General features: G+C 39.1%; 2 protein-coding genes across 3 annotated transcripts; one reads left to right on the top strand and one right to left on the bottom strand.

Moving 5' to 3' along the window:
* Positions 1-727: 727 nt before the first annotated feature.
* LOC306969491 (uncharacterized protein) lies at positions 728-2,425 on the top strand. Of its 2 annotated transcripts, none has more exons than XM_079565119.1 (5): positions 728-945; positions 1,458-1,557; positions 1,632-1,685; positions 1,764-1,817; positions 2,071-2,425. In XM_079565119.1, the coding sequence occupies exons 1-5, from the start codon at positions 820-822 to the stop codon at positions 2,097-2,099; spliced, it is 363 nt and encodes a 120-aa protein (XP_079421245.1). In that variant the 5' UTR covers positions 728-819; the 3' UTR covers positions 2,100-2,425. The 2 variants fall into 2 exon arrangements, with proteins under 2 accessions (XP_079421245.1, XP_079421246.1); XM_079565120.1 differs by having other exon boundaries at positions 1,461-1,557; positions 2,071-2,413.
* Positions 2,426-3,632: 1,207 nt separating this feature from the next.
* On the bottom strand, positions 3,633-14,763 carry LOC306968658 (histone acetyltransferase KAT7-like). Its single transcript, XM_079564103.1, has 15 exons — positions 14,559-14,763; positions 13,178-13,310; positions 12,718-12,891; positions 11,584-11,832; positions 11,412-11,494; positions 10,173-10,259; positions 9,805-9,903; positions 9,616-9,726; positions 8,760-8,951; positions 8,015-8,104; positions 7,796-7,936; positions 7,256-7,349; positions 7,036-7,182; positions 5,485-5,591; positions 3,633-5,394 (listed from the first exon to the last, which is right to left on the bottom strand). The coding sequence occupies exons 1-15, from the start codon at positions 14,571-14,573 to the stop codon at positions 5,296-5,298; spliced, it is 1,821 nt and encodes a 606-aa protein (XP_079420229.1). The 5' UTR covers positions 14,574-14,763; the 3' UTR covers positions 3,633-5,295.
* Positions 14,764-15,011: the final 248 nt, after the last annotated feature.

Genomic DNA, 15,011 nt, shown 5'->3' with positions numbered 1-15,011 from the left:
ATACTAATTAAGTTCTTCTGAGAGGTCCGCCAAATATTCCCAGAACATAACCTCCTGAACATAGTTGTTATACTTCTGAGGGGAAAGAAATATTGTAAAACACAAAAGATATTTAATATAGGCAAATTCACCACCACAATGATTCATGGAGTCCATCAAGAACGGATCTATTTAAGTTGTATTGCTGAGTTTCAGGCGACTTCACAGTGCTCTAAAGGCCTATAATATTTATATTATTTTGTTTGTGAGAAGATTTTTGGTGTTGTATAGAGATCATGGACCCAGTCAGTTTTCTTTTAAGATAATACTTGTGAAAGTGTAATGCATAATTGGAACAACTGGCTCCTGCCCCTCCCTTGGTTGTGAAATCATCACATTATAGAGCCTGAAAATAACCTTTTCTCCCTTTTCTCAAGTCCTACTTCCTTTTTGCAAAAATTCATCCATCCGTGCTTAATTTAGAAATAGTGTATGTACAGCGTTGATTACAAATTTAAAAAAAATACAGGTTTTTGCCTATAAATCGACTCGCTAACAACTTTCCAGACACCCGCAGTTATGTCCAAATCCACCAGTTGGCAATGCCTGAATTGTGAAGTTCACATCATAAGTGAGTCACACCAAAAAAGGCAGGACTTTGAAAGGATGATGCTGCCGGGAGGGGCATGTGTAGAGCACATATAAGGGCACTCTCCTGTCAGGAGCAAGTATCTCTCAGCAGAGACGGTGTGTGTGTCTTTTAACTTTGTTTTCTTTATTCGTCCTGTCGAGGAGACTTTAACTTGACCACCACCATAATATTTACGCCCAGAAGTAACAATGGAGGCACTGAAATTGTTAGTTGTCTTCTTGTTGATGGTGCTTTTGCAGGTGATGGGAGTAGTTTCTGGTCCTCTGTCCAACGAGGAGCAGGATTCTGGCGTGTGGACCTTGGACACTTGGCAGGTAGGGTGTAGATGTAATTACTCGCTAAGTTTATTTAATTCAAACAGCATACAGTGCAGCTTATTCACAATCAAATGTTATGTGACCGACAAATATATCCCTCATTACAAGACGTTGGGACATAATGAGCTAACAACAATGTTTACCTTACAATGGCGACATCAAATATTTTACGAAACGTATTGGCTTCATGTTATTTTCAGGACCTATGTTATTGCATATCCTGGCAAAATTATCAGATAGGCTGCAGTTGACAAAAAGTCTGATAAAAAACAAGTACAAACTCGTGAAGTGTGATACGTTCTTGTGATTGCATTGAACTCTTCTTCACACTTATTATATTATCTTTAGTTTGAGAGTGGACAAAATAAGGTCCTGACGGTTTTCATTAACACTTCATTTATTATTCACAAGCGGGCGTGTTTATTTAGCATTCCATGGGGATCACTAAAAAGGCTGTGTTCAGCACCACGGACAGAGGCAGCGGTTTGTCACTGTGCTGTTGTTGACTGCAGGAGTTCCCTCTGGAGCAGGGGCTGAGGATGCGACTGGCCGAGATCATCAAGCGCTCCAAAGCACAGCAGTTCCACGGGCTCATGGGCAGGAGCTCAGGTCAGCGCCGGACGACAGCCTTCACTGATGTTCCCATCGTGGCTTATTAAAGTCTATCTGATTTGTTTGTATAGGAATTTCTCATTCTGCGAGATTGGGTAGGAAACGTGAATACTTCAATGCCCAAAGTAAGTCACCATGATGCATAGAGTATATTTACTTTTTTCCAAACTGTATGTTTCTTTTGAACAATTCACTGTTTGCAGGAAATAAAGGCGAGGCGTTTGTTGGACTCATGGGGAGAAGAAGTTTAGGTGAAGGTAATGTGACTTTATTATTATTATTTGCATCTTAGGACTAAAACGAGCTGCAAGGTTTTGAAGATTTTACAATTTAAAATTATTTTTTAAAAACTGATTCACAAACAATAATTACAGTTAAAATCAATGATGCAAATTAAGCATACAACACAAATGATCACTCAAGAAGCAGCAACTAAATGTTTGATTTAAGTTTGCAGCCAGTCGTAGTTTTATGTTGACCTTTTCTGTGTATGGAAATTGTGTTTTTCAGAATCAGAAGACGACTGGGACATGTACTAAAGAAACCAACTCTGAATGTTTTTATTCAACATTGTTAGTTTTATTTTCAATTCAAACCAGATGTGCATTGTGTTCATATCACATTTCTGAAAACTATAGCCAAGTCTTTCCCTCTGTCCTTATGATTTTGTTAGAATGGAATATTGAAAAATAAATACATTATTTTGTTGACATTAGTGCTTTTGATTTCCTGCTGTTTCAGACATTGTACATTATATTCACAGATTTCGATATTTCTTTCATAAATAAAAGGCCATCACTATTATTTTTCCCAAAAGCAGCGCAGTCCAAAGTGCAAAATGTTATAATGTCAAAGGTGGCGCAGTTCCATTAATTATGAATACATTTACAGCTTCACCTTAAGGTGAACGATTAACATTAAACCTCTGCACCTTTTTCCCACCATCAAAGTCTCTCTCTTTGTTCATGCTAACTTGAGGCAGAGAGGCGTGTTTAAAGTCATGTTACTTTAAATCAGTTTTGCCAAAAAAGCCTTGGAAAAGGAAAAAGGGCATCATTTCCAGACTTAAAGCTCAGATCTGTGGTTCTCAAACCTTTCAAATAAATAACCACCATGAGGCTTGAATCAATGTCAAATCAGGTCCAAACCCCTACATTGGACTAAATCAGGTCTAAACATCTTACTTAAATGTGTTTCTAAAGCATTAAAAGATCTCTATATAAAGTCTAAAATTGCCCGAAGTCCAAGGACCACCAGTTGAGAACCACTGGCCTGGAGAATACCTGATGTGCATGTGACAATGTGATATATATTAAACCATTGATCATCAAAACAGCCGGCCCTGAGCTGCTCAGTCTGTTCATTTTAAGTCTTTGTGATGCCTGTGGAGACTTTTGGCAAAAACACAAGGGGCAGAGCCTCGCGTTTGTTTTGAAACTCACTGAAGAGGAACATGATCTGCGGAGGAAGAGGAGGATATAAATGAGCTCAGTGTGGAAACAGCACTGCAGCGTTTTGCTCTGTGTGAAAAGAGGAGCTTTGAAAAGGAACAACGAAATATGACAAAGAAAGAGTAAAAACACTGTTAAGCAATTTGAAGATTAAAATCAGTCACAAATCCTTCTCTGCAGTTGTTCCCAACCTCTTTTATCTTGTATGTTATAGCTTAACCCCTGTCAACAGAAGTCATGTAGAAAGTATTCAAATAAACCTCATATTTATAAGTATAAAGACGATGTTGTGCTCAAAAATAAATACTGTTAACATCACAATAACATACCATTAAACTATATTTTTTGAGAACTTATGCAGTAAAAATGGTCAATGTCATTTATTCCCAATAAATGTATATTCAATGCTAGTTGAAATCTAATGTAATACTTGTAATGATATTTTAACTTACTGACTTCGAGTGCCCCACAGAATATGACTCATTTAAATATAGCAAAGCCTCCATTACAGAAGTATATTAATATTTTTCTGACAAACACATTTTTACTAAACACAATTAGACACAAAGTGAAAAATCACATGACGATGGTTTCTACATTTTTATTTCATGACACAAAAAGACGCATTAACGTAAAAAACAAACGAGGATATCTGATTTGAGTAATTATGACGCACACGGTGAATAAGGGTGGATTTGTAAATGCACTTTCACTGCTCATGGCAGTAACAAAAGGGTTTATTTCAGAAAGCATCTGCCAAAAAGCTAATGCATGTTTTCCTGTCAGTTTAGTGGCTAAGTAAAAGGCAATGACAACAATCTATGATTGGTGTGAAATGTGGAAATAATCTGTAGAAAACAAAAGGCATCGACAGAACAGGACAGGCCTCAATATTAGACACGCCCGGCTCATGTTCAGGAACAAACTGATGTGTGATGACTTTGATATATTACATGAGAACAAGTGCATCAAATGAAGTACCTATGATATGAATAAAAGGCATCCAAGAGGAAAACTGATACATTACAAAACAATTATATTCACTTTTAAAATGTTGAGCACACAAGACAAGAACCACAGCCAAGATAGAGCAAAAATAAATATTAAGATTGTCCCAAATTTAAAATAAAAAGTTAGCTCAAGAAATAAAAAAAAAGGCAAAATGAAATACAGGACTAATATTCTTCTCTTGCAAACATTCTTTCTTTTATCTGTTACAAATTTTACGTACCAAGAATACTTTATAAATAGTAAAAAATCTAGTAAAATGCTCTTTTGGGTTTTTAAGTTTACACAGGGGAATAACAAAACATATTCTAGCTTTTTAACAGTGGCAAAACCTCAGAGGTAGAATTATGTACAGTAAAAACGGAAGCTGCACAACCAATAACACCAGTCCCCTTCTCGGCAAGGATTTAAAACGATGGTAGCTACACTCACTGGCCTCTGAATGTGAGTTATGGAACAAGTCAATGTCCCGACTCCCGACCTTCAGTGCTGCTGGGGCAACCTGTGAGGAGCAGTGGGGGCCCTCCTCCACATAAGAGGGAATGTTTCAGAGAGTGACTGACAAATATCGGAAAAATCTGATCGGCGGCAGCTACAGAGCTTTTTGTGGGTGAAAAGTTCAGGGTTCAAACAGCCACTGGATTGTGAACGAGACTGTACATGAAGAGATCGCAGCAGGGGATGACAAATCTCTGGTACACAACACATCTGTAGAAACTGTTTCTTATGAAGATCAACAAGAGCAAAGTTATTTCTCCAATGTGATTATTTTACATTCAAGCTTCGACCGTATAGTTTTTGCAGAGTTGAATCTCTTGCATGTATATATTAAAATGACCTAAAGCTTTTCCTATTTATCACCAAGGTACAACTTAAGCTGCACTGGATCTTATGCAATGAAAACCAATGGGGAATTTCTGTTTTGTACTTCAATAATTCAGACAATATTTAAGTCCACAATTCAGCTACTGTTATCCTCATTATTGGACTGTATATTATCAATATAATTCATAGTGTTTTATAGAATTTTTCTGTTTACAAAGACTGTGCAATATGTGTCGCAATAACACATTCTCTTCTGTGTAAATTGTGCATGTACTCACTAGTGTAAAAGCAGAAACAGGTTTGATTCATTGAGTGAGAATGGGAGAATCCTAACATGAGCTATAACTGACTAGTGACTGTTGAACCCAGACGAACGGCTGTGTTTCCAGAAAGGAGATGAGTCAGTGCCTGTGCCGCCGTGTGAAGCTGGGGGTCAAAGGAAGCAGCTCCTCTATGTTCCTTTCGGCGGCGTCCACTTTAAGGCCGTGGGGTCAATTGTTTTGCTGTTGCCGCGCTTGGTTTCCTTGGTTTTCCAGTCGTCTATAAGGTCCTGGATGAGACAAGGTGGACTTGTGTGAGAGCGCTCAGTGAGATTGTGGCCGACAGTGCGTTATCAGTGTGGGGTTTGTTCTTGCCGTACCTGTCTCTTCAACACCAGGTGCTTTCCCTTCCAGTATTTGAGCATCTGAAGCGACTGCAGCGTGCTGACAATGTCCACAGGGTTCACCGCCGTCTCCTGGCTGATCTCTGTTAACACAAGGACACGTCACTGGCTTTACACTAAGAGTCTGGCTTCGTGTTAGGGTTAAAGGCAGAGGTTTTACAATGAGGCGCTTTCAGCTGAGACAAGTGGAAACCTGGCAACTATTGAACAAGGCCAACAACTGGGATGCTTCAATCCAGCAGCCTTTCAGTTTGACACAGTTTGGAGAGGAAAAATGTGGGGGGAAAAACTAAAATAAAATAACAATACAGTGGAAAAAAATCACTAATAATCATACACACATATCAGTTTAATGAACAGATCTGAAAGTTTACTGTCAAAAAAGTGACTTCGAAACCCATTGCCTCAGTCACACTTTATTAAATTCACAAACTGTAACTTAATTTTGAAATCAAAAAGTCATGACGAAAAAAATCGAACTGCATGATTGTTAATCTCTTTGAAATTGACAAAGGTGAAGGGCCCTGAGGAGCCGTCTCATTTTAAAAGCAGAATACACTTCTGAAGGTCTTTTAGCCGCAGAGCGTAATATTAGATTGTTTTGTATCAACTAAAACCTCAGGGGGAAAAGTGTTGAAAAGTGCAGACATTGTAACACTGTGTTGTCACTTATCAGCAGAGGTGGGTAGAGAAACTTACTCAAGAAAGAGTGCAAAGGTACTTGGAGAAAGTTTTACTTGTGTAGTGTGAGTACTGAGTAACAGCCTAAAAGTCTGATTCATGTTTCAGTGGTGACATAAATTATAAGACACAAGACATCAAATAATGTGAAAACGGCTAAAGCTAATATTTTAAAAGGAAATACCATAATAACATAAAAAGATTTGTCAGATTTACAGACCCACCGTGGCGCAAGCTACTCTTTTTCTTTACTCAAGTAAGAGTACAGATACTTCATTTTAATATCACTACTGATGAAAAAGCTTCTTGCAAAAGTACAGTTGCTTCAAAAAGTTACATAAGCCTCTGCTCATCAGTCCTCAATGTCAGAGCTCCAGGTCAAAACAACAAGCAAAATCAGTTTGTGTGGATATAACATAGCCTGTACACGACTTTGAGTTGTATATTCATGTGTTCAAGTGTTCTCTCAGTGAATGCCTCTGCTGACCTATATTTCAGAGAAACTAGGTTTGAAGTCAAGTGTGTTTATGTCACACAGACCTGGTGTTACCCAGTTCAGTCAAGTGTTCACATGAAAACCCCACCTGGCTGCCCCTTACAATACCACATTCACCAGAGGATTTAGAATGGGATGCCCATAAAGAGAGAAGATAATTAAAAACAAAATGATTTTGTATAATACTGCATTTGTCCAAACACTTAACTCTACTGATTGAAAAGGTCCAAAATATAATCTAACCGTTTAACTAAAACCACTGTCACGACATTGAAGTAAAAAACAAGAACACAAAGCACTCCTACTCTAACGTGTAGCCTGCCAAACTGATGGTATAAGACAGTTCTGACCTTTGATAGAGATCTCTTTTCCCTGGAAGTTGTTGAGATATCGCAGCAGAACCTCCTTCCAGTAACTCCTGTAGCTGATGAGGCCCAGGTCAGACAGGGGGCGCTCTGGAGACCCCACTTTCTCTTCTACTTTGGACAGTAAGTAACCTGAAGAGACAACAAGGTATGGACAAATAAACTTTGAAATGTGTCAAACTGTACTGTAATAGTGCGTACTCACTAAAGTCGATGAGCATCTTGCCGTAGCCCTGCCTCATGTACTGAGGCATGGTCAAGATACAGGACACATTGTAGTTCAGAAAAGAGTTCTTCTCCTGCAACAATAAGCATTTTTAAACCTCTTTATGACTGACAGATGATGAGAAAACATAGTCACATATAAACATCATAATCAAAAACATGCTTTGTCTATAATTTCCCCTATTTTATTAATTTAAATACTATTTATTATGGAGAAAACAGGTGTTTAAATAGGCACTAAAATCCTGCTTATTCATTGCACTATCTTTATACGGAACGACTATTTAGTGTCTTTAAATCATGTCCCAATTCATTTTCACTTTCGGGAAATACTCTAAACTCATACTGTAGGGTTTACTCAAGGCGTAATTTTAGTAATTACATTTTAGGCTATGTTGTTCATCTAAATGTTGAGCTATATCACACTTATACAGGATGCATTAAATTCTACTTTTATAATTTGTTAATTAAAATCTGTGGTTTTCTACTTTCAAATGTTAAGTGTGGATTTGCATCGTACCTTGGAGAAGTAGCCGACCAGATGACAGCCTGTGTTGTCAGCTTCAGTCATAACATAAAAGAGGAATGGTTCAACGTCGTAATACAGAGTTTTATGATCCAGGAACAGCTTGGCCAGTAGACACAAGTTCTGGCAGTAAATCTGTACAGAACGTGAATTAACAAAAGAAAGTGATATTTATTTATGTCACTGATATAATAATGCCATATTTTGTTTTACCTTGTTCTTTTTACCATCGACCTCAAATACAGAGATATTGCTCTTTCTGTAGATCTCGTCTCCTGGAGGATGCTTCCAAACACATTTGGCCTGGAAAAGAAATAATTATTGAGGGTACATTTATATGAAGATCTGTGTTTTCTTCTGTCTCCACAAACAATTCATTTCTGCGTGGTCTAGACATATTGCGTGGGATGGCCTTATGCACCAAATTATGATTCACAACGTGTAATACAGCTACATCCACTGAAGCCTGAACTACTGTGATTAGTACACATGAATATCATTCACACAATACGTTGGCCCCAGCACAAAGACCCCAGGGGTGATTGGACTTTACCCGAATCTAAAAGCTTCTTAAAAAAAGCGTCAAAATAGCAAGAAAAATGAGATGTTAATGAGGATAAAAACACAGCTATGAAAACATCAAAAAAGCAACAAAACGGTAACAGAACAGTGACAAAAAGCAACAAAAACATGACAAAACAGCACCAAAAATATGACAAAAATGAGTTGATAACACGGCAACAACGCAAGGAAAAGTCTTGGGTCAGTTATGTAGGTCTTCGCTTTCAAATGAGTTAAACATAGATCAATATTTACTCTGAAAATCACATGTTTCACCCCGCTCCCCTTGTCATACCTACGATAGAGTTCCAGAGAAAATCTAATAGTCCAGACTTGACGAGGCGTGAAAGCAAAATAATGCAACACTTAGAAATGTGTTTTACAAACTCCTGCCTACCATGTGCCTGCGCAGAATGGTCTGGCTCTTCATGTATTTAAGGCAGAACTCGCACATATAGAGCTTCCCCAGCCGAGCGTACTCCTCGGGGTACGGCGAATGGTACCAGGTGTCCAGCTCATATCGGCCGAACACAATGGTCTTAATCATGTTGCCCCCTTCTGACACTTGGCCAGCCAGACGCAGCTTCTCCTGCACAAATACAATCGGCACAAAAGCAAGTGAGGGACAGGTGACAAAATGTGCACTGTGCACTTTAATTACGACGTAGGAAGGTCACATTTTGGACTAAAACCGTGTCTTCGCATTATCAAGACTGAATGTCCAAACGAAGAACCAGAAGGAGAATTCAAAAATAGTTGTCTGGTTTGATCAAATCATTATTAAAGATATACTTTTGTGTTAAATGTGGTAGAAAGGTTGCCTAAACAGTTACAGCATACAAATAATTAAACAAAGTAAGAAAGGTCACATTATATGACACTTTTCTACCACCAGTCAATGCATCATCCACATTCTTAACCCAGTATATATAGAATGGAAGGAAGATGAGATTAGGTGTCTTGCCCAACGACACAATGACAGTCTGTAGCAGCAGGAACGAGAACTGAACCGCAAATCTTTGCATCAATTGACCGATGTTCTCATAAATGAGCTACTGCTTTTGTATTACATCACATAACATTGTTTTGTCGTTGTTATGTGAAATATAAGATCTCATTGAAAACAGGATTGTCTTGTACCAAAGCTCTTCTGTTTTGTCTGATCGCTCACATTGCCCGCTTTGGTAAAGACTGTAGCTACACTTGTGACCCTCCTCTCAGGGGTGTGTGGCACCCCGAGGTGCGTCTCTTACCAGGTCCTCGGAGGCCCGGGCCTGCGCCTTTCTGAACAGCTCCAGGTCGTAGTCACTGGTGATGTTCTCCAGGAGAGGCTCTCGACTGGTGCCGTGGCCCTGGCGATGCTCCTGAGTCGAGACAATAACGACAAATTAACCAGTATAGCTTAGATTAAACCCAAGTAAAGATTCATATTTAAACATTACAATGTGCTTGTCTTTTTGCTCCTTGTTCAGTCCAGTGTTTCTTTTTCTTCTCAGCTCTGTCACTTTTTCTTTGTAGCGCAACTGACGGTCCGAAGGTGCCTAAGGACAATATAGTAACAACCTCAAAGTCAATATCAACAAAATATAGCAACACAAACATAGAAGAATAAAGTGGAACGCAATTCAAATCCTAATACACAGACTGGAGTCCATTGACTGTTTACAGACAATGATTCCCACACATCTTCGCGCTCCGTCAATACAAAAAAATCCTTCTATGCACAAAAAACTCCTCAATAACTAGAACGAAAGGGGAGGGGGGTCACTGTTATGACATTGCCCCTCGGGGGCGAGACATGCTGTGATACCTGGTTTCTGGTGGAGTGCCTGTTCTCGTCCTGTCGGTGTGATAGCGCCCTTTCTTCGGCCTGTTTGTCACGACCTGTAGTTTTGCCCTGATGAAAACAACAACAACAGAATGTGTCACTGTGAGCCCCATGGCCAACATAAAGCACTCCGTTCCTTCACAAGTTCGCAGTATAGGTGTTATTCTTTGCTCATGTTATTTATTCAACTTACACCAGCAGAATAATAATGTTAGGGCCAATGTTTGTTGCTTCTTGTTCAAAACATGCACAAAAAATGGGACAGATCACTGATGCTCTAAAGCAGGGGTAGGCAACGTCAGGCCTGAGGGCCAAATCCGGCCCTCCAGCACAGAACCCCTGGCCCTCAAGATGATTTGGAGAAACATTATCACACAAATCAGAGAGTACTTTTAACATTATTAGTGTTAAATGGGAGAAAAAAAAAGATAGAAATACTGTCAATGCACCCAATGAGGTCATATATTATGTACCACACTGGTATTTGAAGGAAGTGCACTGGAAAAAGAATAATCATTTTCAGGAAGAAATGACATAAATCTACTTGAATTAAGAGATTCATTCTAAGGTTTGAGTAGATTTGGTCTGGTCTTAGATGAGATAAAACCACTAGTAGTAGTTATTCCCTTAATTCAAATAGTTTTGTGTAATTTCAAGTGAAAAACAATTGTCTGATTTGAAGTGGGTTTTATTCTTGTTCCATTGGCGCTATAGCATTTGTATCTTGGATTAGGTCAAACCGACTGAAATTCAACATAGAAGAACTTTAATTCAAGCGATTTTCAGTCATTTATCTCATGATGGTAATTTTTTCAGTGTTGTGCTTTACTTTGGGCTAATAATCAGCGGTTTCGGCCCTTGGTCTATTTACAATAAAGAAAATTGGCCCTCCGCCAAGAAAACTTGCCTTTCCCTGCTCTACAGCCTTCCTGCTTTGTTAATAATTTATGCATACCACTTTATAATGCCCCAAAGCATGTTAAAAAGAGGTTTCTATAGCAACAATGCATGATCACTATGGTTTTGGCTACTTTATTTGATCTTCTATCACATTTTTCATGAAAATAACTATAATTTGACAATAAATAAATAATGATAAATATTGGCCTACATCAGCCTATTACAGTCCCATAGATACAAAAAGAAAATGAACTACTAACACTTTGCTATACAATTTATATGAAGAGAATATAATTGGTCAGAGCCCTGATTTAGACGTACCTTGCATTCATCAGAAGACAGGTTGTGATAAAGAGGACATCCAGATATGGAGAAATGTCTCTCGTGTCTTCCTGTTAAATGTCCTAATAAAGAGAACACATCTTAACTATAATATTAAATATTATGTATGTTTGATTAGAATTCTACTGGTCCAATGTTAAGTGATCCCTACCCAGTGAGTTACATCCTGGCGTGGGACACTTCATGTTGAAGTTATAGCTCTCGTGGAAGCGCCGTCTCTTGGGCCGGTGGGACAGGTCGTGGGCAGCGGCCTCTTTGAGTGACAGCTCTTTGGCTAACCTCTCGTCTTCCGTAATGTCATTACCCGGACTGGAAACCTCAATGTCTGACTCAGAGGAGTGGGCGTTACCTGTGGGCGTCTGAGGGGGGCTCTCATCTCGGTCTGCCCCCTGCTTGAGGTCTATGGAGGAAGAAAAGTGGCATTGAATATAAAAAAAATAATAATAATAGGTTTGTGAGCAAAAGTATCTATCCACGGAAATATAAATTTTACTTGGTTTAAGAAAGAAATTTCTGAATTTAATTTTCCCGTATAAAAATATCAAAACACTGATATGAAAGTAATGAGCAAAGTAAAACCCTTTAACCCATGCAAACAACCTGTAAGGAAAAGGAGCTTTTCATCCATTTTCAAGGGTATAGTGGTATAATGTTTTGTTCCCCTTTATAATCTATTTATTTTATTTATTTTTAGCGATACTAGTACCATTGAGATTTTAAAATCTCTGCAGGGGCGTCCTGGCCCCAGAGACGAACCTACATTACAGTATATGTTTTTAGAGGTAGAAGGAAAAAAAACTGGAAGAAACCAATGCTGTCGCAGACAGAACATGCAGACACCACACAGCAAAACCAAGAGACATTCTTGCTGTGGGGCGAGAACACTAATCGCTGTGCAACGGCACCCAATTGTATAATCAAAATTTACATTTTAATTATTTAAATAAAAGGAGTAATTTTCAGCCATTGCAGTGTAAATGAGTACCTTCACAACTTAAAAATAATGAAGAAATACAATGACATTCTGTTCTGCCACATTACATTGATTTCTCTCTAACATTGAGTCCTTTAAATATTTTTTCCTTCCAGCTCAATTTATTACAACCAAATCAGAGTTAAACTTTGAAACCTATATATTATTACCTATATTTTATGGAATTAAAAACTTTTGCTTCAACAATCTATTTTTACTCCCTCCACTCATTAATCCAGAATAAGCAATGCCTTTTTGCGCCCAACTTCTCAAAGACACTTGTTGATACATAATGGTACATAATGCTCTCACCATTGGCCTCAGTGTCAGAGCCTGATGACCTGCTTTGACGCAGTGGGTACTTCTTGGCTGTGGTGTTTGCTGCCCCCAGCTGGCTGCGTGTGATTCTGCGCCCAGACACAACTGGAACATCTGCTCCCCGACCTTCATCTGGTGCAACAGGAGAGCTGCTCCGAACTCTTTTATCTATAAGTACGTACAAAAGCTGAAATCAACTATTTAACTGTATGAGGAAAACAAACTGAGACCTAACCATTCCAAATACAAACCTTTAGCCCAAAACTGGACTTTTGCAATGTGGCTTTTGCCGACAGTATTAGCATGAGTGAACTTTGTTTACCACCAGAATAGAAATACAATAAACAGTCCTAACAGTGACGCAGAGCAGTTCACTGTAATCCATTGTAATTAAATGTGTGCAGAACTGTATGACCAAATAAAAAGTTGTTCGTATGGTTGTTCGGGCCAATACCTTGTGAGCTCCGGCTGAGACGGAGAGATGCCCGGGTCAGGCGCGTGCTGCTGCGTCGGCGCGCTACCTCCGCTGGTTCCTCAGCTGAGAAGTCCGAGTCCTCTGTGCCATCTGAGCTGCTACCTGCCGTTCGCTGCAAACAACACAACACAGTCAGTGCACGGCAAAGATCCGCGTGGAGTGCGCACACGGTTATTTACCAGTGGATAGTTCCACATTGATCCCATTGTGGGGGGAACGGCGTGTGTTGTCCAGTCAATGGCTAACGGTCCTTCATATTTAGCACATTACCTCCACGGAACAAAACCCGTGTCTCACCCATGTCCTCGACAATAACCGATGCTCCACGGGATGAACGAGAAACACGCGCAAAGCGTTTTGGATTGTCAGCTGTCTTCTGATTCTCAAAACACTGACATTTAAAAAGTGAATTAGAAGAAGAAATGTTGGCTGCCAGCTGAAACAGAGTCGCCTGTGAGTGGGGGTATAACAGATAAGAGGGGCAGATGAGGGGCGCTCCTCAAACCCTCAGCCGCGGACACAGAGGGGGTGGGGTATGGGTACGAGGAGTACACAGATGAATCATTTGTTCAGCAACAGGGGGTGCACTGCCAAGCTTAAGTAGCAGGCTATAACATTGAATATATCTATATCTATATGTATATATGTATATCTATATATATATATGAGGAAAAAAAATCGCATATTTACAATCCAAAATATAAACAATGGTGTCGTATTGCATTTTAATTAATCAGGTGTTGTTGTATTTTCTAAACTATATTGTTTTATTATCTACAGTACTGCTAATGGCAAAATCAAATAATATACTAAATTTACATACTAAAATGTCAGGCGATTTTGACATACTGTGCACGAGCGTCTAATTTACATACAGCCAATCACAAAGCAGGAGGGGCAAGGCGTCAGGGCGGTTGTTTTTAATTCTGACCTATCGCAGCGTTGTTTTGGTGTGTCTCGTTCTCAATCAAAGAACAGCCTGTTCCTTATCTCGTTTTTAACCTCTTGCCAAATGACAGGATGCATTAATGCGATTTGCGTTTTTAATGGTTACATAGTTTCATTTGTGCAGACCATTGGTTGCAACGCCCAAACAAGCACAGAAAACAAGAACCCCATTCTGCAACTCAGCAAATGCTAGATTAGCCTTTAGCAATGACGGGTCGAATCGACGTGACTTCGGTTTGTTTTACCTAACGCTGCCACAATATGTGCCCAAGAATCATTCACAGTCTAGCATAGTAGCACCGTTTTGGAAAGGTTTGAGGTTCACAAACCATTTATAAGGATAAAGGCAAATTTGTTGTCAATATTAGCAATGACGTTATCTTGTTATTATGAGTCTGACTGCAACGCTTACCTTTCTCCGTGGCATTTTAAAAGTGTGACCAGTTGAATGTTGTTGTAATGTAACGTGAGGGAAAATAATCCGGATTTTAGATTAACGGGGGAGTATTCCGATTGCTCTTATAATTAAACTGAGCACTAAAGAGCACATACATCGTATCAGTACTTCCTAATGTTTACGACGCTGCCCGCTGCCCAGCCCATTCGTTACTGCAATGTCCGTTAGCAAAACCTCTCCGAGTGGAACACGACACCCCGTGTAACAAACGTTCCGAAAGATATGAATGATAAACTAGTCCTTTTATTTTCATGCCATGCCATTATATTTGTATGCATGATTATTGTTTCTTATTTTATTTTGTAGATTATATGTTTTTTTAATGTGGACGATTTGCGCTTGAATAGGTCAACATATTTCAAACCACTGGGTGGCAGTAAATATCTGAGTGGCACTCTTGTCTTTACA

This window comes from Gobius niger (assembly GCF_951799975.1).
Source record: "Gobius niger genome assembly, chromosome: 10".
In the NCBI taxonomy this organism is placed as follows: domain Eukaryota; kingdom Metazoa; phylum Chordata; class Actinopteri; order Gobiiformes; family Gobiidae; genus Gobius; species Gobius niger.
This window is presented reverse-complemented; position numbering and strand designations above follow the sequence as displayed.